The sequence below is a fragment of the Erinaceus europaeus genome, chromosome 10 (genome assembly GCF_950295315.1).
Source record: "Erinaceus europaeus chromosome 10, mEriEur2.1, whole genome shotgun sequence".
Classification (NCBI taxonomy): domain Eukaryota; kingdom Metazoa; phylum Chordata; class Mammalia; order Eulipotyphla; family Erinaceidae; genus Erinaceus; species Erinaceus europaeus.
The window spans coordinates 39,298,171-39,325,663 of NC_080171.1; the positions used below are offsets into that span (position 1 = coordinate 39,298,171).

At 38.3% G+C, this 27,493-nt stretch overlaps 1 protein-coding gene across 1 annotated transcript in view; it reads left to right on the forward strand.

Annotated features, from left to right (window-relative positions):
• The window catches only part of PRUNE2 (prune homolog 2 with BCH domain), a 328,462-nt gene that overhangs the window by 248,655 nt on the left and 52,314 nt on the right, over positions 1–27,493 (forward strand). The window contains exons 10-11 of the mRNA XM_060199543.1: positions 22,256–22,335; positions 24,218–24,418. Coding sequence (XP_060055526.1) covers positions 22,256–22,335; positions 24,218–24,418 — 281 coding nt within the window. The remainder of the gene's footprint in view (positions 1–22,255; positions 22,336–24,217; positions 24,419–27,493) is intronic.

The window sequence follows — 27,493 nt, forward strand, 5'->3', positions numbered from 1 at the left end:
CTTGTAGGCAACTCCATGTGCTAGCCAAGAGCTTGGACTCAGATCCTTGCACATGGTGACATGTGAAATGTACTAAGTAAGACACCTACCCTGTCATTTGCATGAATGTCTTTCTTGCATGCAAATTTTAAATTCATATTTTATTTTACTGCATTAAATGTGTCTGCTGGTGTTTTTAGAATTCAATCATATTGGATAGGCAACAATTATTCGGAGTTTATTCTAACCCTGATTGACTCAGACTTCTACCTAGATTGCATTTAAAGATTTGATTTGATTTGGTTTGATTTGATTTACCATCAAGTCACAGTGCTATATAAATCTTGTGAGCATATCGCTATTCCCATTATCAGATGATCTTAAAACAACTTCATTTGTGAAGCAGCAGTGAAGACACCAGCTTATTTAGTAACTTACCCAAATCCATTAAGAAGTGGTAGAAGTTGCTGGGTGGTGGCGCAGCAGGTTAAGCGCACATGGCAAGAAGTGGTAGAAGTTAAACTCATACTCAGCCTTTCTCACTCCAGGATCCACATGTTAAACATCACACACTTTTATCTCCTAATAGCTAAAGCTGTGTATATTTGGAGCAAATAAGTTAACTTTCTCTAAACCTCCAGTTTAGAGAACTGGCTTCTCTGTATATCCTACTTTTAATTCTGTGGTCCATTTTACTGTGGTCTCAACCATTCTCTGGGAAATGATAACAATTACAGTGACCTCTTACTTGGTATACTGTGACACTACAGGATTTTTTTAAGTGGGTTTAGGGGAACTAAGTCCTTTCCACCCTGTACTTTGAGCCCATTTGTATCCTCTCTCAATAGCAGTGGCAGCAGTTTTCTGAGCAGACAGAATTCAAAGGGCATTGCTGACTCCACAGCCGAGGGGAAAGAAATATTTTGTATTTCCCAATGAAACCCAGTGCATCCCAGCTTCCTTCCCCTTCCCTATTCAAGCAGCGGTAGTAGCCAGCCAGCCAGCCAGCCAGTGAACTGGGGAGATCTGGGAGGCAGGTGATCATCCTTATTTAGATGTGCCACTGGTCATGTGACCATAAAATGGAGGCGAATCTGTATTTCCAGTTAACGGCTCCAGCAGGGAGATGCTGAGGATCTGTAACAGAGCATTCTTCTTGCCCTGCTGGTAGCAAGCTTCCTCCCAGCCTCAGAAGGTAGGTGGTACTTTTGGAGATCAGATGTGGGGAGGATAAATTATAGTGGTGAGTGTTGTTCTCAGAGACAGTCTATTGCTGCTGGGAAGTTGAGGGGGAGAGGGGAGGGGGATGAGAAGACATGGAGCTCTGCCCAGCTCCTAGCGAGTGACAGCTGGCAGCTGCATTTCATTATGCCTCAACCTATACATATATGCTTGTTGTCCTTCATGCTGTCCTCTGCCCCTCTTGGTGATCAGGCAATTAGGAAACAGACTATACAGCTATAAGCATTTGTATGCCTTATGTCTGGGATGAAAATGGAGATAGAAAAAAAAAAGTGACTGTTTCTAAACTGGTTAGAACTGTTGCCTTCATGGGTAGTAGAATTGTCTGTTTCAATTATTTGGCAAACAGCAACCCTGGGTCTATAGCATTTTCATTTTTTATGTTCTTCCTAATAGTTGCCGAAGCTACTACTTTCTTCAAACACATTTGCAACATTCAAATCTTACCTAAGTTCTAAGCTGCAGAAAATCCTGGAAAATGAGTTTATGTTGTTTCCTATTGCCTTTAAAATCCAGAGACTGAACATGCTGCTTATCAAATGTCAGTTTTTTTCTAAAAAAAAAAAAAAAAAAAGCTACTTGGTCAATTTCAGATAAAGACTCGTCTGGTTATTATTAAATTCCTGTATGAAGCAAGCAAGCAAAAAACAAAAACAAACAAACAAAACCCCTAAATTTCTACCCAGCAAGAGTGGCTTAACCTATGATTCTACCTAAGAACAAAGCACTATTTTGATCATTTCAGAGAGGAGGGAGCCTCATCTCTATACTTTGCCCCCTTCTTTCATTTCACAAGGTGTTGTCTTTATGTGTTATAACCAGTAATGAGATCAAGACTAAGATGGGCGGAAAGAGAAGTTTATTTCACCAGTGGGCCAAAGCCTGGAATATTCCAGAGAAAGTGCTCAGCCCCCACTTTCAGGTTAAACTGCCTTTTATAGTCTATTCCAAGTCTTTAAGCATAAGCAAGCAAGTCAGGAAGTACAGAAGAAAAATTCAAAGCAGTTAACTCTTTCAGTTACAACCACAGGAGATCTCCTAGCCTACCGCCATCAATAACAATGGCATTTTCAATTAGCAGGTACATTGTTCAGGGGATGAGATATTTCACTCTACAAATGACAGGGTAGTCTGACCTAGTTCTAATCCAACTTGTTTTATACAATCTAATTCTGTCTTCTGCTTCTTATATACTTTCTACCTGCTTTCTTAGCTATTTTTGGTTACATCACTACTCCATAAACTGTTATGGAAATATAGCTTCCACTCATTTTCAACCAGATGAATTCCCCAACATCATATGCTAGAGAAAAATGAGAACAGTCATAAAATTCTTTTTTTTTTCTCCAGGGTTATCACTGGGACTCAGCGCCTACACTATGAATCCACTGCTCTTATGGCCACTTTTTTTGAATTTTTCTTCTTTCTTTTCTTTCTTTCTCCCTTCCTTCCTTCCTTCTTTCCTTTCTTTCTTTTTTGATAGGACAGAGAGAAATTGAGAGGAGAGGGGAAGATAGAGAGGGAGAAAGAGAAAGATAAATGCCTGCAGACCTACTTAACCACTTGCGAAGTGCCCCCCCCCCCCCCCGCAGGAAGGCAACCAGGGATCCCTGTGATTCATACCATGTGTGCTTAACCCACTATTCCACTGTCTGACCCCCAGCCATAGAATTCTATCTCATAATGCTTGCTTTATTAAAAATTGTAATTGAAATTATTTATAAAATGTAAAATCAGGAATTGTTAGATTAAAAATTCTTGGTTATTAAAAAACATGAAATTGCTCTTAATTGATAAGATAGACCTTTTATCTGTCTTTGTAGAAATATCTTCTAGGAATTAAACAACACACAGGATAGTGAAGATTCTGTACTCTATAATGTCTTGGCCCTTGCTCTATAGTTGTAGTCATAGCTGTTGCAGTGGCTAAACATCTGCTGGAGCTTTAGCTTTGTAATGCAAAATTACCCTCTAAGTCTTCAGTAATAAGGTTTTAAAGACTTGTAAATGCTTAAGACATAGGGCTAGAATCTCTTTCCTAATAATGGAAATCAAATGAACTTTTTCCAGTTGTTAGGCTGAAATATCTTTGGGTCACTTGTGTGAATTTCCATTCCCATTCCATTTTTTTTTCACTTGCAAATGAGTTTTGTGCCCAGGAAAGGATTTACTTCTTGTTAAAGTATTATAGTGCTGCCTTAATCTTTAGGCTTCCTACTTTCTAGCAAGCTGCAAACCAGTTGTGGGATTTGCTCTTAGGTTCAGCCACTCAATGTAAGTCACAACTGGAAAGCTGGAGTTCACCCACAACCAACAAAAGGTTTTCTTCTTCCTTTTCTCCTCTTTCTCCTCTTCCTCTTCCTTCTTCTTCACAAGCTTGAAATTGCTGCTCCTTATTTGACATGGCATGATTTCAAAGGCTGACGCTTTACAGGAACCAAGTTCCGGCCAGAACCATATTTCTCAATTTCAGCTAGTGGGAAAATTGAGAAGAGAGAAATGGGTAATAAGGGGCAGATGAAAAAATAGTAGATTCTGTTCCAGGTATCCTCTGCATCAGAAGTGACAAAGAACATTTGATAGGCTACTTCTGGATTAATAATGGCAGGATTTCTGGGATATTGGTAGATAGATATACACAAAGTATGTAGGAGAAGAGAAAAAAATAGTTATCTCTTTTTGTTTGAGCTCCATGATCATTTGAGAGTTCTGTTTTATTTGCCTGCCATTGCCCAATTCTTCAGATCAACTTCACTCTTGATATGTTATTTCCTTTCACCCTAGAGCATTTGAAAATCCAGTGGCAAAATCAGTTAGATGTTTTTAAATTTCTCAAGACTTAAAAAAAACATAACTTCCACTCTTCTATTTTAAGAATGAGGTGGCATTTCCTAATTCCTTTCAATTTTGAGGAAAAAAAAAAACTGAACTCCACTTTCTGAGTTTGTACATTCATTAAGGTGCTAACCGTAAGGATTGCATGTGATGTAAAGATAATCAAGGCACAATTTCTTTTTCTTTTCTTTCTTTTCTTTTTTAACCAGAGCACTGATCGGCTTTGGCTAATGGTGGTGTGGGGGATTGAACCTGGGACTTCGGAGCCACAGGCATGAGAGCCTCTCTACATAACCATTATGCTATCTACCCCAACCCAGGGCACAATTTCTTACCTTAAAAAAAATAGTTTGCAGAAAGCAGAGTGATCTCCATTCCATGAAAGGCATAGCCCAGTGACTGGACACTCATAGGTGGGAAAGCACTTCTCCCTCTCCCTTGCTGTTGAGCAGGAATAGGATTCACAGATTAGGTAGTCTGACTAGTTAGAGGATAGAATCTTACAGCAGAAGTCACTATAACCCTGATTTTAGGGGTAGGGATACTATCAGCAAGACATAAGAAACTAACTGGAAGCTTATTTTGTCCAAAATATAGAGTATGTGAGAATGCTAATGGGGGACTAATCAATACTGGTGTAGAGTCTTGAGAATCAAGTAAAGAAATTTGTATTAAAAGTATGTAGGAGTGGAGAGGATATTTCTCTTCTGAGTTCTTTTCAGATTGGTTGAGCAATCAAATTAGCACTTGTTAGATTAGTAAGAGAAAAAAAGCAAAGTTAATTGCATTTGTATAGAGAATCCACATGGATATAAATTTTAACTAAATTTAAGGGAAATGAAGGTATTTATCTTGAGCTAAAGAATGGGATATGAACCAAGGATGTCATGTAGGAAGGAAGGAGGCATACATTGAGAAGGTGACTCAGATGACAAAAAATCCAATGTATTGCATGCCTGCCCTGCCATGTAGACAGGTTTCTCTACTAGATAAAGTATGTTTTGAGTACACTTTTGGTTATTCTCCTAATTTTCATTCTTCTAGGTAGTTAAGATGGTGATAAAAGTTTCTTGTGGACCTGCAAAGCCTACCTTCTCTTTAGCTAAAATGATCACACCAAAATGACATATCTTACGAAGGCTTTTCCTAAACATCATGGGGAAGTCTGTTCAGTATTAAGTATATTGGCAATGGAAAGTCTGTGTTTTGTATTGTAGTTGGTAATACATCAGCAGTGGTGGAGAGATAAGCAAAGTGAGATATGGCAACCCACCTGAAAATTAATAGAGTTTGGGAATTGTGTGTAGGGTAGAAAGTAAGGAGACAGTTCTACAACTTCTGATGTAGAAGAAACCTATAGTACATGAATACTGAAGGAGCTGAAAAATCTGCTGGGGAGAAGAGTTGGTATATTCTGTGGTAGTTTGTTATCATTTCTTCTGATTGACAACCTGCAGTCTGGATGTCCTTGCTATAGGTTAGCAGAATATAGACAAGGTAAAGAAAGCGTCATCTGGATAATGTAGGCCCAACTTTCACAGTAGTGCTGGCAGAAAGCTAAATCCACATCTAATGAGTTAGCTTTCTTTCATATTCATAATTCTTAGCCATGGTCTCTATGATTACACTTCCATTGTTGCCAGGAGGCTAATAAGTCTGTAAGCCTTTACATCTACTGAAATGAACCTACCTATTGAGGTGGAGAGTAAAGAGGATGGTGATATATATATGTATTTATATTTATACCAGGCTCTCCCTTCCTAGACAATAGTTGTTTGACTGTAAGCTTACAGAAAGAGAAAAAAGAACTACGAGTTTGAAGACAGAGATTAATCCAAACACTACCCATGAAGAGTTCCAAGAAGAGACTCATAGAGTAGATGAGCAAAATCAGTCTTGATTTGGATGTGAGTGTTGGAGGCAAAGAAAGGACAAAGGGAACAGAAATCCTCAAATGTGATCTATCTCCATTTCCTTCCCAGTCTCTGCCCCAACAACAACAAAAGCCAAATCTACCTCTTCTCTGAAGACTTCCAGTTTCATCCATTCTGTGCCTGTAGTTATTTATGTCTTCAGATTCCATACCTACTTTTTATGGCATTTTACTACTCCTGTGTTAGTTTATGTAAATTTGTCTTTTCCTTCATATTCTTTTAGATTTAAACTAGGGGGTAGATATGTATCAGATCTCTAAAAAGATTCTCTTTTTAGTATAGCCTTCCCCTGATGAGTTTAATATTTTCCATATTGTGCAAGTAATGAGATATTTGATAAACCCTTATCCAAAGGAATTACTTGAGAAACAGTGGATGCCAAAAGAGTTACATTAATCAAAACTTGTACAAAGCTGGTTTCAGAAGCTTAGGTACGTAATTTAGAATGTTTAGATGTAGTTTTATCTGCAAGTAGATCTTTCAAGTCTCTTCAGATAAAAATATTTAGAAAGGATTATGAACTTTCTGTAGCATCCAAATTAGTAAGATTCAGTGTTTTTCTTTTTCTTTCTTTCTTTCTTTTAGATAGAGACAGAAAGATAAAAAGAATAAAAGAGACTACAGCACTAAAGCTTCCTTCAGTGTGGTGGGGGACATACTCAAGCCTGGGTTGTGCACATGGCAATGCAGCACACTATCCAAGTGAGCTTTATAACTGACTTAGATTTAGTGTTTTTCAAACTCAACATGAAAATCTTATTCATAAAAGCTACCATTGCCTATGAAACACCAGAGCCACAACAAGAATAAAAATTTTACCACTACCAATTACACTTTTCTGTATCTAATTTTTTTGAAATGCCCAGGATAGGTTGATGGAAGTAGATGTTCTAGAAATAGCTCTTTCTAAAATAACTTTTAAAATTTTATCTCTATTTATTTATTGAATAGGGACATCCAGAAATCAAAAAGGGGGAGAATACAGCATAAGAGACAGAGATACCTGCAGACCTATTTCACTGCTTGTGAAGCCTTCCTCCTGTAGGTGGGGACTGGGGGCTTGAACCCTAGTCCTTGTGCATTATAACATGTTCTCTCAAACAGGTGTGCCACAATCCAGCCCCTACCTCTTTCTAAAATAAAATGGAAGTGAAACAAATATAGTATGATCTTATGAATGCAACTGTGCAAGAGGTAGGTTGGAAGGGCAGGTAAAATGGAGGAGGTCTGAGATTACTCTTCTATGGGCAGATTAGTATTGATATATCAGTAAACGCAAATCTAGATTGGTGTGCATTCCTATCTGTGGTATGACTGTGGGGAAGTCTTCTCTGTACATTAACTAAGTGCAAGATAAGTAAAGCCATGTCTCTGATATTAGGCTTGAGACTAAATTTCCCGTGATAAGTCTTTCACCAAATTTTATTCATTTGCCAGTTTATCAGTGCAAGATTTATTTCTAACCAGTTTTATCTGGTAGGTGACTGGTTCTAGGATATTAAGTTTATTTCCCAGTACTAACCTTTATTTATTGGTAGGGACCTGGTAGCTAGATAATGTGAGTGACAAGTCAGACAGAGTCTTAGAATTCCATGTAATGCTATAATTTTGTGAATGTCAATAAAAGCATGAGCACATCTTCTCACTATAAGGCTATCTACATTTAACATAGTAAAAACATACCAGAGAGAGAGAGAAAGATGGCTAAATGATCCAAACTTCTTGTGAAATTGGCATGGCTGCATAATTACTGAGTATAACCCACAGGAGAGTATGAAATTAATCAAGTCTCAAATTAATTTCATAGAAGTGATTATTCTCTGCAATTTGGCACATATGAGTAAAGAAAATGGTTTCTTTCTGTTAAGTTTCAAGTAACTCGACTTAGGTTTTGCTCAACCCCTCTAGATTTGTCAGGCAGCAGGAGAGTTTTTCAGTGAAAGGGATAAAATAAGGAATTGATACACCCCTATCTAGAACTAAGATTCTCCTTTTTGAAACTGGGTGTGCAGTGAAGAGATCAGATATTTGTATTCATTTGTTTGAACTATTCACAAACCATTGCCACCTACTTGGTGGATTAAATAATTAAGATTTATTTGTTTGAATTTCTACAGTCTGGAATTCAGAGAGCATGGTATTAACAGTGCTGATTTTTTTCTAAGACTTTTTTCTCCTTGGCTTGTAGATGGCCGATATCTCCTTATGTTTCCACTTGGTCTTCCTTCTGTTTATATCAGTGTTCTGGAGTCTCTCTCTCTCTCTCTCTCTCTCTCTCTGATTTTATTTATTTTGAATTGCTAAAATCTAGCCCATAATACCATAGTAGTTACTTTTAGGGATGTGACAGTTGGTGTGCTACAGGTGCCTAATGGTCCCAAGATTGATAACTGGCCCAATACATGGTATACTTCATTGGTGAGTCTAAATTTACCAACTTAAAGACTCAGAGAATATAGGAGTCTATATTTAGTCCCAGATCTTCTAACAGTAATAGGAGTGATATTAGTAATGTAATAAAATATAATAAAAGTTTACCAAAACTGTCTTCATACTGAAATATCACACATATTTCCTTCCATACTTCTTCTTCTTCTAGCATTTGCCCTTCTTCCGTAGCCAGTCAACAACGTCAGGTTGAAAGCTGTCAGGAGCTGCTTGTTGCTGGCTTTGAAAGTGACTGGGATCCATGTGGATTCAGTAGGCTAGGAAGGCTCGTCAGTTTCCCCAATGAATGGGTACTCACGGGATGCACCACGAGAAGGTCGATCCAATGCATCCCCTTCCATACTCATTTTGTAGATAGAAATGAAGTTTTAGTGAGATTAAGTAACTTTAACACAGTACATGGTTAAAAAGCAGAGAATGTGAGTACCCCACCATGATATAGTGAACATTGGTTTTCTCAGCTAAATTATTGTGAAAATCTAAGCAGAATGAGATTAGGGTTAGAGATATAAAAGATTAGGGTTAGAGATATAAAAGATTTTCTTTTCTTCTTTGAATTGAGGGTTAAAGGAATCCAGGACCCCCCCCCCCCAAAAGCACTAAAACCTTAAATGTGATTCAGGATTTTTCTACTCTCACATGGGGAGCTAACCTACATGTGTTATAAACCTAACCATTGGTAAGGAAGGGAAAATGAGAATGAGAGGCAGGAAGAGTGGTTAGGGACTCTGTAGGTGCACTGAAGTTGATTCTATAGCCAAGGCCTCCACCAGTTTGATAAAGTCCCACTTACCTAGTTTTGTTGCTTGTGCACTTGGTGTCATACCCAAGAAATCCAATGTCATGAATTGTGTGTGTGTGTGTGTGTGTGTGTGTGTGTGTATTTTTAATGTAGTGCTCAAAACCAGGGGCTTGTCCATGGCAAGACACACACCCTACCTAATGGGTTATCTTTAACCCCTCTTGTAGAAGTTTTATAGTCTTTGACCTCATGTTTAGGTTTTTAATCTATTAGTTTTGTATTTTACATAAGGTAAGGCTGTGACTTCATTCTTTAGCATCTGACTACCCAGTTTCTCTAGCACCTTTCTTGAAAAGGCTATCTTCCTTCCATTGGATATCATTGGTGTTGATATCCTCATCCAAAATCATTTGATCATATGTCAGGGTTTACCCCTGGGCTATTTGTTCTGTTTTTACTTTCAATTATATTTTCATTCTATATAATAAGACCACACTGGTTTTTTTTTTACTATAATTTTGTGATATGTTTTGAAGTCAAGAAGTATGAGACCTCCAACTTTGTTCAGGATTGTATTGTTATTTAGAGTCCCTGAAATTCTACTTAAATTTTAGTTTTAATTTTTCTGTTTTTGCAAAAAGGAAAAAAATTAATGGTCTTAGGATCAATAGCAAATGCTTTTAAAAACCATTTTTCTAATTTTTAGCCAAATCACTTAGGTAATACTAGCATCTTCTGTTTCTTTTAACCTTGTGATTCTGTAATTATTTTTTATAACTTAAACATTTTTTCTTATTATCTTTATTTAGTTATTGGATAGAGACAGCCAGAAATTGAGAGGAAGGGGGAGACAGAGAGGGAGAGAGACAGACAGATACCTGCAGCACAGCTTCACTACTTGCAAAGCTTTCCTCCTGCAGGTGGGGACTGGGGGCTTGAACTGGATCCTTTCACATTGTAATGTGTGCTTAAACAGGTTCACCAACACCCAGCCCCATAGCATTTTCTGTAGTATCAAATATGATGTGCCAGGTACTAATCTCTACCTATATCAACCTTTATCTTTATAATAACTCTTAAAGTATTATTTTCCCCACTTATAGATACATATTTTGAGGTACAAAGGAATTCTATAACTTAGCTAAGATAATACATATGAAGAATTGGAGTCAGAATTCAAGTGTAGGCACTGTGACTCGAGAGTCCAAGGCTTTAGCTGCTAATTTATGCTCTTTATGAAAAAAGAACTGCACAGTAGTTCAGGCTGAATTTGCAAGTACATAACAGCCCAAGATGTGCACAGAGATTCACACATCTCACATATCTCAGAGCTACACTCTCCAAATTCTGTTCTGTATTGACAAATTATTCAACAACAAAGAAGGAAGACAAGAAGGAAGGAAGGGGCAGAGGAAGACAAAAAGAAGAAAAGATTTTTTGGTCAAAGGGAGATTTTAAAAAATAGCAAGTAGATTTATTTTCTGTGATACGTCTGAGACTTTGTGCCAGGTTCATGTGCTTTATAAAGTTCCAAGGGAGAATAGGATGGCAGAGGACCTAGTGGGGGTTGTATTGTTGTGTGGAAAACTGAGAAATGTTATGCATGTACAAACTATTTACTATTGACTGTAAAACATTAATCCCCCAATAAAAAATAAGTAAAGTTCCAAAGGAGTATATATTATATGGTATTTCCCAAATGTACTTGGCATTGAGCCCTTTTGGATAAATCTGTGGAACTGCTTCTCTGGGCACAGACATTAGGAAGCCCTGATTTAAACAGATGACTGGAAGTTTCCTTTCTGTGTTTTTTTTTTTTTTTCACTCCAGGATGTTTGGAATATTCAGGTGCAAGTTCCTCCCATGTGTTCTTTTCTGGATCTGCCCCTATAAGTCACAGTTCTTAACTCATGGGAAGTTGATTATGGGAGTAGATTCCAGAAATCTGCCTGTATCTTGACAGCCTGCTTCCTGAGGTCACAGTAGTTTGGAAGGTGACTCCATTTTAAACCACCATCAGTGATTGTATGGGAATGAAAAGATCAGTGAACTTGATACTAAAGGAGAGCAAGGAACAGTTGACCCACCAGGAAGGAAATATAGAAAATAAAACTGGAGTGGTGTTTCCAAAGGCACAGAACATAGGGGCACCCAGCACATATTTATTCAGCAAAATGCTGACTTAGTAATAGCCAGCTCCACTGTGTCCTTAGCTTGGGGAGACTTTAAGAGAACATAGTGCCTTATCAGTTTTGAACTCAGCACTCAGCCCATCTGAAAAGATATGTTTTCATCTTCTATACCAGTATCTTTGAGAAAAAGAAGCAAAACAATGCCTTAAAAGGATGCTATATAAACATTAATGTCAAATGTATTAAACTTTTGGAGGGCCAGCAAAATAGTTCACTTGGCCAGTGTGTTGCTTTCTCAAGTGCACAACCCAGGTTCAAGCCCAGCCTCCACCACATTGAGGGAAGCGTAAATGCTGTGGTATTTTTCACTCTCTCTCTCTTTTCTATATAACAAACAAATAAGAAAACTTTTGGATTCATTGTATAGATGAAGATATATGAAAATCAAAAGCATAAATAGTGAAATTTTCAGAACAAAATTTATATTGTTTTATTTATTTTTGGATAGACTTGAGAGAAACTGAGAGGAGAGGGGGAAGTAGAGAAGGAGAGAGACATAGAGACACCTGCAGCCCTCCTTCACCACTCATGAAACTTCTTCCCTGCAGGTGAAGACCAGCAGCTTGAGCCTGGGTCCTTGAGCATTGTCATGTGAGCACTTAATTAGGTGCACCACCACCTGCCCCCCAGAAAAATATAGTTTTTCCTTTATTGGGGCATTAATATTTTACAGTTGACAATAAATACAGTAGTTTGTACATGCTTAACAGTTCTCAGTTTTCCACATAACAATACAACCCCCACTAGGTCCTCTGTCATCCTTTTCTAGGACCTGTATTCTCTCCCCCACCCATCCCAGAGACTTTCACTTTGGTGCAATACACCAACTCCAGTCCAGTTCCTGCTTAGTGTTTTCTATTCTGATCTTGTTTTCAACTCCCATAAAAATATTTTTAATCTCAAAGTGAAAAAGAAGAATAAATCTAAGTAAATAAACAGTAAAAGAAATTGAAGTGGAAAGAATAGACTACTAGAAAAGAGAAACTATTAACTGGTAGAATGCAGATACAGACTGCCAGGCCAGAGTAGAATTAGGTAAATTTTAATAACCTACTGCAAAAGATGAATCAGCCCTTACCATGAGAAGTGTGCAGTTGCCTTGTCATTCATTTTAGTATCCCCATTGTTTGCGTAGATTAAACTTTGAGAGCATACTTGTGGGGATGAATGACTGTGACAGACAAGATAAATGGTCAGATGAAGCTGGAGCAACTCTGTCATGATGGGCTAATCAGAGGCTGGGCTTCTCCACATTTCAGTAATGCTTACATTTCATCTCATGTGCTTGGGAATGCTTGCTGCTTCCTATGAGTTATTTTGGAAAACAAGAGTCTTGATAAACAACTGAAACAACTTAATTATTATGCACTTTTCTTTTTTTTTAAGTTTTTAAAAAATATTTATTTACTTATTCCCTTTTGTTGCCTTTGTTTTATTGTTGTAGTTATTATTGTTGTTGTTGTTGATGTCGTCATTGTTGAATAGGACAGAGAGAAATGGAGAAGAGGGGAAGACAGAGAGGGGGAGAAAAAGATAGACACCTACAGACCTGCTTCACCACTTATGAAGCAACTCCCCTGCAGGTGGGGAGCTGGGGGCTCGAATCGGGATCCTTATGTTAACTTGGATTGCCAAAGTGAAGATTTCTAGACAATCTTGTGGAGTTTTATTGAATCTGAATTACCTTTTAAAATGTTGTACATATATATATATATATATATATATATATATATATATATATATATATAACACAAACAAGTAAATGAATAAAAAGAAAAAGTCCAGGTTAAGCTCACATAGTATGAAACACAAGGATCCCACAAGGATCCGGGTTCAAGCTCCCAGCTCCCCACCTGCAGGGGTTACTTCATAAGTGGTGAAGCAGGTCTGCAAGTGTCTCTCTGTCTCTCTCTCTCTGTCTCCCTGTTCCCTCTCAACTTGTTTCTGTCTTATCCAATAAAAAAATAAAAAAGGAAAAATGGCCACCAGGAGTAGTGGATTCGTAATGCCAGCACCAAGCCCCAGCTGTAACCCTGGAGGCAAAAAAGGAAAAAAGAAAAAAAGAAAAAAAGGAAGGAAGGAAGGAAGGAAAGAAGGAAGAAAGAAAGAAAAGAAGGGAAGAAAGAAAAAGTTCCTCTCTTCCACTATTTCATATTGATAACCACTACTAATAGCGGATTTCTATTCCTCATGGATATCATCTATACCTCAAAATATATACAAATGTGAATACTTTTTAATTGTTTAAATATCTTACTTATTGGATAGAGACAGAGAGACTGAAAGGGGAATGGGAAATAGAGAGGGAAAATGAAAAAGAGAAACACCTACAGCACTGCTCTGTCTCTCAAGAAGCTTTTTCTTTGCAGGTGATGACTAGAGGCTTGGGTCCTTACATATTGTAGCATATGCACTCAACTAGGTGTGCCACACCCAGTCCCAATGTGCATAATTTTGATGCAAATGCTATCAATATAAACATTGTGCCTTGTAATTTGGTTTATTAAATAGCTGCCACATTTAGGATTTTTTTTTTTACATTGACATAACATAATGAATTTCATGCTATAATCACTGTATCTTGGGCATTTAGATTATGCCTTATATTATTATAAAAAACAATTTAAATGAATAATTCCTTTAATCATTAAAGGAACAACTAAGGACCAAGGGCAAAATGATGTAAATTACTTTATATTCCAAAGATAAAAATGACAAAGAGCTCTCAACAATTAGACTTGCTGCCCCCTACTCTGCCCCCAAATACCCCACCCACACATACACATATATGTTTGTGTGTGTGCATACACACTAAACTTCTCAAAGGTAAATCACATTGTGTTACTCAGCCATCAGCCCAGGCTGTATGAGCAGTGGTTGGGGAGGAGATACCCTGATCTTGGACTTGAAGCCTCCAGTCAATTAACTTTTGCTGTTTCATGTCTGCATTGTCATCAAATTTATACTCCTTTCCCCCAAAGCAGTTTTAAAAGAAAACTTTTTTTCCCTTATATCTTGGTGTATGTCTATGGTATTCTGCATTAAATATTCTTAGAACTGGAACAACTCAGCAGCATCTGTCTAAATTTAAAAGCTTGGTAATTGTAACCCTAGACTATACCCTGTTTCTGCTCTTTATACGCATAGAGCTATATTTGGGGATGGCACTTAGGCAAAGTATTAAAGCATCACAATTTATAGCTACTGTATCCAACTTTAAGAAATGATTTTTTCCCCCCTTCAGAGTAAGTGCCTGCACCATGACTCCATCAGTCCTGGTAACTTTTTTTTTTCTTTTTGGAAAAAGGCAGAGAGAAAAAGGAAGGAAGATAAGGGATAGAGAAAGAAAGACACCTGTGGCACTGCTCCATCACATCCTACGGATGGGTACTGAGTTCTTGAATCCTGGTCCTTGTGCTTGTTCATTATGTGCACTCTACTGGATAGGCCAACACTCAGCCCAAGAAATAAAATTTTATTTAAGTTATTTTAATTTTTAGTTCAAGGCAGCAAAGTATGGCCTCAGGTTGGATGCTACCTAATTTTGTACCTACTATTTCAGTTGAATGCAGCCATGTCCATTCAGTTACAGGTTATTTATGACTATTTTTGTGCCTCAAGGACAGGGTTGTGACAGAGACTAGCTTGCAAGCCTCACATATTTAGTATCTGAACCTTTACAGAAAAAAATGTTGATCTCATTTCTGGAGTAGTTAAAAACGTTTAACTCTTCTGCCACACCCTGTTAGTATCTCTGTTGTCAGATTGTCTGCCCTCTTGAATAGCCAAGGGGAAGGAAGTAGCATTAGGGTAGTGTAGTCATTTCATTGCCCTGTGTGTGTGAGACAGGTACCTTCTTGAGTTTGTTTCCCTGGGCAGTAAGGTAGTGGAGGAAGACATCCACAACTAAGTGTTCACAAAAGACAGGAAATGTTGAGCTGGTGAAGTGGGGTGTGGATAGTTAAGGGAGTTAGGGGAGACTGTGTTGCCATGCCAGTCGACCATCTGCTCAAATCTATTATCCCTGAAACTGAAGAGTGACTCTAGTTCTAAAAACAAACAATTATATCATCTGAGGTAAAAGATTTTAAAGAAAGTTAGAGTCCATTAGATATGTTATAGAGACCTGGAGTTGTCCAAAAAATTTGTTTGAAACGACTATCTTCTGTAGACGTGTGTGACCCCTAAGTCAGTGAGGCTGATTCTGTGAAGAAACCACACCCCAAACCTCCTGAATATGTGAAGGAACACGAGCATAATGACCTGACATGTAATATTCATCAATCATTAGGCTACATCAAGAACAATTGGTTTATGACACCCACCCCTTATCCATGATGCCTGACCCCTAGCCCATTTGTTATATATTAATGAAAAGACCTTGCTTGTTAGCTTCAATGCATAGATAACACAAAGTTATTAAAAGTATTGTATAAATACTTTTTTATAAATAAATTTTAAAAAAGTATTGTCTAGAAACAGGCTAGAGGTATGGATTGAAATGCCAACACCCATGTCCAGCAGAGAAGCGATTACAGAAGCCAGAACTTCCATCTTCTGCACCCCAAAGAGAATTTTGGTCCATACTTCCAGAGAGGGAGACATGCTAGGTGATTGAGGGCTCTGAAACCTGATTCTATCAGAACCCAGAAAGAGGAGGGAAAAAAAAGAAGACATTCAGAACTAGTAATAGGTGAAGCTGTGACTTAGAAAGGAAGAGAAGGCAGGACCATAGGGGGGAAAATGGGCAAAAAGATAGATATAGATAGATAATGGGTCATTATAGAAATAATAGTTAACCCATATCTGTGACTTTGGGAGAAGTTCTGCAGTTTTCAGTGGAGGGAATGGGAACACAGAACTATGGTGGTGAGAATGGTATGGAATTGTTCCTCTATTGTAGTTTTGTAAACCACTAATTAAAAGAAAGTATTGTTTGTTACTAGATTGCAAGATTGGGGTAGGGTGGTGGCACACCTGGCTGAACACATACATTACTACATTGTAAGATTCCTCCCCTCACCTAAATTTAGTTCATAAGCCCCCTGTACCAGGACCCAACCTTGGACCAGTCTTTCAGAACAATGTGAATACTTTTCCTAAGTCTACCTTCCTCTTCCACTCAAGATGTTTGATTCTTTTATAAACTCACCTGAAAATATATGTATGTTGTGTATGTATTTTAGTTAACAGATAATACAAATGAGGATTCAAACCCATAGTTTGACACAAACAGTTTACTCTGAGGAAATTGCTTCAGCTCCCATAAGTCTGGGTCCAGTCTTTATGCCTTCTTACAGAGAAGCAGACATGCAAGGAAAGAAGAATAAGTGAGTCAAGTATGTCAGGAGCATGGGTCTTTCTGATAGGTGGTTCTGGTATTGAAAAAGAACAGAAAAATAATGTTTTTTAGTCAAGAATCAGAAATTCACAACTAGTGGTAAGGAAAACAAAGACTAAACTTTATTTTAAAAATAGAGAAACCATTGGCTAATGAGGAAAAGAGAGCTATCTCTCAAATTAATTTCCACCACCCCCCCAACTGGGGCGTGGGAGAAGAAATGGAGGTTACTCAAATAATTCCTAAAATCAAGTCCCCTTTCTCTTTGCCCATTCTGATTATGTAGTTTTTCTCTCCTCTGTCTATATGCAAGATTCTAGGTTCTCAGATCAGTCATGTGTAAAAAGTAAAGCCAAGTGTTTTAATGGCTATTGTTCTCTTTCCTGTACCAATAGATATTTAAACTACAGTTCCTTTCTCAACACTAATGCTGTTCAAACTAAAGTTTCTTTCTCTCCCCAGCTAATAGGTGTAAATAAAAAGTATTTTTTAAAACTAATAATAGATGTAAACCAAAATTTCAATCCTAACATTAGATGCTAACTAGAATTTCATAACATTAATTACTCATCTCTGCTTGCTCAGTTACAGTTTTCATCTACAAGGTCTAATCTTTTGATATCCTAAACTGTCTTAACCTAAAGAATGTCAGTACTATCTATGAGTAATGGAGAGCAAATACCTGAGTCTTTTTAATTGCCTTCTTGACTTGGAAAGGATGTATCGTAGAGGTCCAGGAGTTACAAAGATCAGGGTTTAAGCCTCCTTCTCCACCTGCAGGTGAAGCCATATTTGCAGGTGTCTCTCTTTCTCTCTCCTTTTCTATATCTCCATCCCTCTCAATTCTGTCTCTTTATTAAAAAAAAAAAAAAAAAAAAGCAAAAATAAATAAATAAATAAATAAATAACTGCAGGAGCAGTGGATTTGTCATGAAGTCCCTGAGCCCCAGCTATAACCTTGGTGGCAATATATATATGATAAAGAATATAGCTTGGACTGTAGAGGCTGATGGTGAGTGAAGAAATGCATTGCGTCCCTCTCCCCTGAGAACCTGAGAACAGATGGTTGTGGCTTGTAGGGTTTCGTAAATTCTCTAGAGAAGGTGGTGTCTGAGTGAATGCCAGTGCTCATCTTCCTTTAGTGCTGTTATCTGCTTTCCCCATCCTTACCTCTGAATTTACCAATCTTGGCTAGCTGGCTTTTGGAGGGGTCACAGTTGTTAATTGTTCTAGGGTGAATGAAGCCCTGTTGGGTAGCAGATTGTTACCAAGAACCTTATTTCAAGACTGGCATATAACTTCCTGTTGTGGAACCTGATCTCCTCTCTTTTTCTTGGCATCCGTTTGATTCAGCAGAGTGTGAAATCCAGTGTAGCCTCAATCTTGCTTCCCAGTTGAGTGATTTGACAAGTGCCCTAGGGTTCACAGAGGGACATATACTCTTACTGCAGAAGGTGCAGCCTGCTGTATCAGGCAAGAATCCTGAAATGGCAACTCTCCAACCCCTAGGCTATTAACTTAACAAAGGAAAGCAAACTTCTCAGGAAAGGATTTACTTGTTTTCTTCATTTCTAAACAAAGTATTTTATCAGCTTAGTATATCTTGACTCAAAGAAAGCCAGGGAAATTTTAGAAACTCTGAAATAAAGGAAATTTCTCTTTGTGCTATCATTTTCTAGAAATATATCAGCTAACCATGTGGGCTTTTTTGAAGAACAGTTAACATCTTAACTTGCTATGGAGCTGTTTGTTGTTGTGATCAAGTAGATAAGAGTGGTTATTTCTCGACTGGTGTGCTGCCTGTTGCTGGTGTGTTTTCCTATCAGGAAATACCACTTTCCAGACATGCTTGTGTTTTTGAATGTGCCAAATCTTGGTTCATTGCTCACTTCTCAGTCAAAAGAACCCGATCTCAAACAAAGCTAATCCTTCAACAAATAAATCCTTCCAGGTTCAGATATGCCAAGGGATAACAGTTTACCTAGCCTAGGAGCACAGAGTATGTTTTACTACAATACAATTTGAGATCTGGGAGTATGATGATGCCTCCACTTCCGTTCTTTCTTCTCAAGATTGTTTTATCAATTCTAGACCTTTTCAGATTCCAGATCAACATTTGTAGCTTTTGTTCTATTCTCCTAAAAAAAAAAAAAAAAAAAAGGTGGAATCTTGATTGGGATTACATTAAATTTGTACAGGACTTTGGGTACTATATTCATTTTTTTGTTAATTCTTCTAACCCATGAACATGGAATATCTTTCCAGTTCTTTGTTTCTTTTCTATTTTCTTGACTAGTGATTCATAATTTTCAGTATACAAGTCTTTCACTTCTTTTGTTAGGTTTATTCCTAGATACGTTATTGTTTTTGTTGCTATAGTAAAAACGATTTCAGGATTTCTTCTTCTTCTAACTTAGTGCAAAGAGATTCTGATACCTGAGGCTTCAAGATCCTAAATTCAGTCCCCAGAACCACCACAAACCAGAGCTAAGCCATGCTATGGTTAAAAATAATAATGGAGAGTTAGACGGTAGCTCAGTGGGTTAAGCCCCCAGCTCACCACCTGCAGGTGATGAAGCAGGTCTGCAGGTGTCTGTCTTTCTCTTCCCCTCTCTGTCATCCCCTCCTCTCTCCATCCTATTTAACAATGACGACATCAATAACAACAACAATAAAAAACAAGGGCAATAAAAAGTAAAATAAATAAATATAATAATAAAATAAAATATATGCATATTAGATTATTACATCTTCTGAAAAATTATTCCTTTTCTCATAAAATTGTTTTTCTTAAGTTTAATGATGTTTTTATTTTTATTTCCAAAGTCTGCCTTTTCAACATAAACATTTGTTGACACCTGGTTTCCTGTGATTAAATGTTTTTCTGACATATCCTTTTATATAACTTTATTGTGAGCACTTGTCCATTATTTTTAGATGTTCCTTTTTAAAATAGCTACTTAGGGTAAATGACAATATCTTATTATGAGATGCCACTCTAGGTCTCTGTGGTTTCACATAAAAAAGATGCAAAAAATTACTGTTTAGTCATTACAGTGTCTTGCATTTGTTGTTTTTTAGAATCTTTTTTGCCTCCAGGGTTATTGCTGGGGCTCGGTACAGGCACTACAAATCCACTGCTCCTGGCACAATTTTTTCCATTTTGTTGTTGTTATTGTTATTGTTGTTGTTATTGCTGTTGTTGTTGTTGGATAGGACAGAAAGAAATCAAGAGCAGAGGGGAAGACAGACAAGACAGAGAAAAACAGACACCTGCAGATCTGTTTCACCATTTATGAGGCCACCCCCCCCCCACAGCTGGAGATAGGAGGGCATGAACTGGGATCCTTGTGCTGGTCCTTTCACGTGTTCATGCCTTGTGTGCTTAACCCAGTGCACCACCACCCAACCCTCGTTTCTTAGAACTTTTGTTGATAATTCTGTATTATATTTTAGGACTATTCTTGCTAATTCTTTAATCTACTGCTACTGTGTCAAATGACATTCCCTCATATTTTTTCTACAATGTAATTTGTAATTAGAATAGAAGGCATTTTTATGTGAATTCATTCAGAGCTTTTCTTTTCTCCTAGTTGGGTTTCTTGTGAATTCTGGATTGTAACAGTAGCACTACCAAGTGGTTTCACATTTGATTCTAGGTATTCCATGGCTCTAGATGAATTTAAATTTCTTGATTTGGTCTTTCTATATCATATAAGTAGAGACTTTTAGGCAGTTATTATCTGTACTTCTCACAGATGGCCTTTTATTTTCCATCCAAGATTCCAAGCAGATTGTTTCCCAAGGCTAGAGTCTCATCTTCTTGAGTTCTTTAAGATCCAGCATCTTACTTAGAAGTTCATGTCCCAAAAGATTGAGAGCCAGAAATTATCTGAAAAGCAATGATTTAAAAGACTAGAGAGAGAACACAGTGGCTGCACAGAAAGATCTTTGTGCCTGAGGTGTCAGAGGTCCCAGGTTCTATCCCAAGCAGCACCAGAAGTCAGAATTTAGCAGTGAGAAAGAAGAAAAAGTTCCAGCCAGTAGTTCTAGGTATGACCCCTAGGTGGAAATATGGAGCTGGGAATCTATTTGGAAGGTCAGTCACAGAAAAGTCCTGTTTTACCACTCCTTCAGCCTCCTTAATGAGCTCTATTCTGTAAATAGAAAATTAAATTATGTAGCTGCTATGGATGGATAAAGTAAAATACTTAACTTCAGGTTAGACTGATTTAAAAAGTGTGAGAGGGAGAAACTTGTTTAAAGAGAGAGGGACAGAAAGAGAAGAGAACCCAGTAGACCCAGAGAAACTTCTGTTACTCCTGAAACTCCATCCTGCTCAGCTGCCAGACCCCCTATTTGGCTACTTCACTTCTAAAATATTTACAGACATAGTGGAGGAATATGGTTGAAGTATTTAGAGTGAGTACCCCTTGGATTTCTCCCAGGTGTGCCTCCAGGCTATTCTGGTTTAGAAGTTCCTATGACCTTCTGCTATGTCGAAACACAAAAAACACAGGATAAGAGGGATACAACTCCACACAATTAGCACCACCAGAACTCTGTAACCCCTCCCCTCCCCGATAGCTTTCCTATTCTTTATCCCTCTGGGAGTATGGACCCAGGGGTCATTATGGGGTGCATAAGGTGGAAGGTCTGGCTTCTGTAATTGCTTCCAGGCTGAACATGGGTGTTGGCATGTCTATCCATACTCCCAGCCTCTCTCTTGTTCCCTACTGGGGTGGGGTTCTGGGGAAGCAGGGCTCATTTTACGCTAGAGTACATATATTGTTTTTCTCATTGAAATGTGTGTGTGTGTCCCTTAAGGACATATTCACTTGTTATGTATCTGAGGTTTTGTTTGTTTATTTTTATTTATTTACTTTTTACTGGGTGTGTGCTTCCTTTTGTAAACTGGTTGGAGAAATTATTTTCTTTCTTTCTTTCTTCCTTCCTTTCTTTCTTTCTTTCTTTCTTTCTTTCTTTCATTCTTTTTGCCTCCAGGATTATTACTGGAGTTCGGTGCCTGCACTATAAATCCACTGCACCTGGAGGCCAATTTTCCCCTTTTGCTGCCTTTGTTGTTTATTATTGTTATTATTGTTGTTGTTATTACTGTCGTTGTTGGATAGGACAGAGAGAAATTGAGAGGAGGGGAAAGACAGAGAGGAGGGGAGACAGGTAGACAACTGCAGACCTGGTTTACCTCTTGTGAAGAGACATCCCCCTCCACAGGTGGGGCGTCAGGGACTTGAACCAGGATTCTGTGCTTTGCACCATGTGCACTTAACCTGCTGCACTACCACTTGCCCCAAGAAATGATTTTCTATATGCACACAGTGAAACTGGCATCCGTGCTTCTTAGCCATAGTAACTACACTAAGATTTCACTCTGAAGTCACTTAAAAGGAGTTCAGTATGTTTACTTAGTTAATTCCAAGTTGAAAGTATTATCTTAGTGCTTCTGAGTTTCCTTTTCAAAGAAAACTAAACTCCACACATTGTTTTCCTCTACTCATTGTTTTTGCTTTTTTATTTCCAGACTACCATCAAAGGATGTAGGGATGGACATCCCCTTTGAGGAGGGAGTGCTGGGTTCCAGTGCTGCAGACATGAGGCCTGGTGAGAGAATGTGTTCATTTCTGACAGACATAATCTATATCTAAACATTTTCATTATTCAGTGAGAGATTCATTTCCTATGCAACCAAGTTGTGATTTCAGTGATAAAGGTGGTAAGAAGAAAAAGAAAATCTGTGAAAAACGTGTCAATTTCAATTTGGTTAACTTCAGACTTGATTTGAATACTAATGCTCACTAGTGTGGTCATAGTCACATGTGCCAATGTTTTCACTTCCTTGATAACTGGATCCTGTATTTCATAATAATTTGATTCTTTCCCAGGTTCACTTAAGTGTGGTGGTGCTTAAAACTGGGAATGTGGTATCAAGAATGCTCAGTATCTTGACCAAAAAAAAAAAGTTGTATACTCTAAGGGTTTACAAACCAAGTCACATGCAAAATGATATCTTCCATTTCCAGTTACCACATGCCCAACTTCCAGTTGGTACTATGGTTACTTCTTTACACTGTACCATATTTAGAATCATATCAAGATACTGGGCTCTGAAATTATCAACTAAGCCTAGAATGAAGAAGGGAGTCAATGAAAGTGTTTTTTTGTTTGATTTTTATGTCCTAATATCTAATGTACATTCTTCAGTGTTAGTAATGGGATATAACTGGCTTTAAATGTTCACTGATTAAATAAACTATGTATCCATAGTATGTATACTCCTACTTTTCTTTGTTTTTAAATTTCTTTATTGGGTAATTAATGTTTTATAAGACTCCTACTTTTCAAAGTTCATGATACACTTTTTAATAAAGCTATAGTTATCCTATATAGTATCAAAGTTAACCACATGTGGCTACTAAATATTAAAATAAAATTGAAAAGATCAATTCTTCAGTTGTGCCAGTTTCATTTCAATTGCTCATTAGTCATATATAGAGTGTTTCTATCACAAAAACAAATTTTGGTCAACACTGGTCTGAGAATTACTGCAATATAGAAACCCAACATTTTTCAAAATTCTGGTCAATGGAAACATTTTCCCAAGTAAACATAGAAACATTAAGTGGTACAGAGTTTGAGTAATGTTCCATATATATATATATATATATATATATATATATATATATATATATATATATCTGAAACTGGGAGATAGCTCATCTGGTAGAACACTTGCCTGAGCATGCATGAGGCCATGGGTTTGAGCTCTTACACCACTTGAGTAGGACCAGGGAGAGATCCATGGATAAAGCTTTGAGCTTTGCTGGGACTTTGAGTTTAAAGGAATCCACCCCTCCTAGTGTGTGTTCTCTCTCTCTCTTTCTCTCTCTCTCTCTCTCTCTCTCTCTCCCTCCCTCCCTCCCTCCCTCCACCTCCCCTCCCCTCCCTTCCTCTTCTTCTTTCTCTTCCTCTTCCTCTTTCTCTTCTCCCTTCCCTTCCCTTCCCTTCCCTTCCCTTCCCTTCCCTTCCCTTCCCTTCCCTTCCCTTCCCTTCCCTTCCCTTCCCTTCCCTTCCCTTCCCTTCCCTTCCCTTCCCTTCCCTTCCCTTCCCTTCCCTTCCTTCTCTTCTCTTCTCTTCTCTTCTCTTCTCTTCTCTTCTCTTCTCTTCTTTTCTCTCTCTCTCTCTCTCTGCTTACAGATAAAAGGTGGGGCAGGTAGGCTGGGGGAGGCAAAGAGGAGAGACATGAAAGCTCTGTTCTACCACTCAAGAGAATTCCCTTTTGTAGGGCAGTCCCATGTGACTGTGTCCTCAAACCCTGATCCTTGTGTGTGGTAAAGTAGGGGTGCTATCTCCTCCCCTCATATAAGAATTTTCAATTGGTTTTCTCTTGCTAAGGGTCTTAAGAATGTTTTTTCACTGGGATACAAACTCATCTGTAGCCATATATGTGATCTAATATTGATGTTGCAATTCTTTTCTTATTTAGAACCTCCAAATTCTCTGGATCTTAATGATACTCATCCTCGGAGAATCAAGCTCACAGCCCCAAATATCAATCTTTCTCTGGATCAAAGTGAAGGGTCCATTCTCTCTGATGATAATCTGGACAGTCCAGATGAAATTGATATCAATGTGGATGAACTGGATACCCCTGATGAAGCAGATTCTTTTGAATATACTGTGCATGGTAAGTTACTAAATTGGCAAGACCACAATTAAGTGAAAAGGTGACAGATTATCTAAGTGGCAGATTATCTCAGTGGCATTAAAAGCAAATCTTCAGTTTTGTTGTTCTTTCCTGTGTTTCTTTTCTGTAATTTTTTAGAAGTTTCTGTTTCTATCTTATATCATAAGTGGCCAAGATAATTTAAAGCTTGACAAAATAGCTGTAGTTCATAGAAATTATAGATGGTTGTTGCTTTTTCATTAAACCCTATTCTATACCGTGTCTTGCACAAGGACTGGGGTAGAGGGGTAAGCACGCTGTGTTATAAGAAAATTGCACTGGGCTTGCAAAGGAAGATAACTGAATCTGGAAAATAAAACTTGAAGTAAGGAAATTAAAACCTGTAAGCTTCTTTGTACAAACTTTTGTCTGGAATCTTATTCCCCTTGGGTCCTTACATGAATGCCTCCCTCTCTTTACTCATATATTAGTCATTTATCATTTATTCAGATGGATTCCTTGACTCTTGTAATAAAAGATGTTCAGTTCTCCAGTCCCAATTAGTCCTGTCTACTCCAGTATACATTTTTCCCCCTGTGTTATTAATTGAACTCTTATCATTTACTGTTTGGATGTTTATTATGTTTAAGTAGAGTTTATATTGTGTTTTATTATGTTCTTGAATTTCTCTAGCTACTCTGTAGTTTGAAATACTTAAATATGAGATGGAAGAATGTCTTGAACTCCTATCTTGTTTGACATCACTCTGTCTTCCCCAGCTCCTCCTGCATCTATCCCACTGCCCCCTGCTGCCCCAGCCATTTCCCTGCTGATATAGTCTTGTGTGTGTGATTTATGCCTAAACTTAAAATCTGCATCAGACAACTGTGGCATGGCCCTGCTTGTCTCTCCTGCTCTTCACACTATGCTTCCCTGTTGCCCAGGAGAACTGTCATACCACATCTGAATCTTTATAAATAGCAAAGCTGCTAAGAAAAGTGGTGGTGACTGTGCAAGGTAGTAATTAAAGCTGCCACATGCTGACACGGTTCTTTTTATTTAGTCAATATGGTTATATTAAATCAGGTTAACAGTCACAACTTTTTTAGGTCTTAAATATTTTTAAAAATATTATGAGTGACTTAATAGTTACTTTCAAAATTATAAAATAACAGGGGGGCAATCATGTACAAATGTAGACAGATAGTTGTAGAGTGATGGTTGGCCCATTGTCTGCAACCTTAGAACCACGGTGGCTTGCAGTGAGGAGATTGGGGATTCATAACTCTGGTGGTGGGAACAGTGTGGAGTATACCCCTGTTGACTTGTAATATTGTAACTCAATATTTAATAACTAATAAAATAAGATAACAGGTATAATTCCACACCATTCTCACCATCAGAGTTTTGTATCCCCATCCCCTCCATTGGAAGCTACTGTGGTTCTCCCAAGGTTGCAAATATGGGTTAACTGTTATTTCTATAACTATCTGTCTATATTTATATATATTTGGCTTCCCCCCCGCCCGTGGTTCTGCCTTCTCCTCCTTTCTAAATTACATCTATACCTACTACTACTTCCAAATGTCCTTCCTTTTTTATTTTATTTTATTTTATTTTAATTTTTTGCCTCTGGAGTTTTGCTGGGGCTCAGTGCTATTACTATGAATCCACTGCTCCTAGTGACCATTTTTTCCTTTTTTTTTTTTTAAATTACTGGATAGGACAGAGAGAAATTGAAAGAGGAGAGTGAGATAGGGAGAAAGGAAGAGAGACACCTGCAAACCTGCTTCACCACTTGTGAAGTGCCCCCCCCCACAGGTGGGGAGCCTGGAGCTCGAACCAGGATCCTTGTGCTTCATACTTTGTGCACTTAACCCTGTGCACCACAGCTCTGTCCCCTTTTCTTCTTTCTCTGAGCCCTGATGGAATTGTAGTTCAGACACCTCTAGTCATCTCCTAATACTTCTCCCTATTGGGAGTATAGGCCAAAGTTCTGGCTTCTGTAATTGCTTCTCCATTGGATATGGGTGTTAGAAGGGTGATCCATACCCCCAGCCTGTTTCTATCTTTTCCTAGTTGGTTAGGGCTCTGGAGAGGTGAGATTTCAGGATCCATTGGTGAGGTCATCTGCCCAGGGAAGTCAGGATGGAATCATGATAGCATCTTGGTGGCTGAAAGGCTATAAGATATAAAGCATGACAAAATGATTAATGAACAGGAACCAAAAAGTAGGAATAGAGCAGATGAGAGCAGGGATCTTAGAGTAGATCTTTGCTGGGAATACTGTGAGAACCAGGTTGAGCATGGTGAGGCTTTTCTCATAGAAAAATGGGGAACTGAGGAAATGACTCTCCCTGTCAGATTCCCTCTTGTTAAGGTAGAGCTGGGGAGAAAAGATGGGTCCCAGTTTTCACTTCCCTGTCAGTCACTCCCTGTCTCCAGAAACCCTGCATTTTTCAGCCTCCAGGGTCTCAGTATTCCTTGAAACATTAAGCCAGCTCCCCTGCTTCACCCTGCATTCCTTGATACAATGGCCTGTTCTTTTATTATCTACATATCAATGTTCTGCTTTGTCTAACAAATGACTTAAGGTCTCCTCCCTATTTCCCCGCAGGGTATTATTAATCCTACCAGTTAACCCCCTAGCAACAGTTGCTAAGGAAGTCCCTACCTTTCCCAGTCCCATTTTACCCTTTTCCGCCCCTTTCCTAACCATGTATGGTATTGTCAAACCACTTCCACTTCTTACTTGCCACTTCCATTTTTTGGTCTTTAAGAGCTTGGGTGCAGGAATGAATAAAGTTTTTGAAATGCCTCCCCACCACCAGCTCAGTTTTTGGGTCATCTCTCTCACGTCACTAGCCCAGCAGATCTTAGGTTTGTTCCTAGGGAGACTTTCGTGTTTTTGCTTGCGTTTGATAGCTAACATGGAGTTGAACAAAAATGCTGTCTGGGAAGATGGTGTCAGAGTTGAGAAAAGGGCTAGAAAGTTAGATTAGGGGGAGTTGGGCAGTAGTGCAGCTGGTTAAGTGCAGGTGATGCAAAGCACAAGGACTGGTGTAAGGATCCCAGTTCAAGCCCATAGCTCCCCAC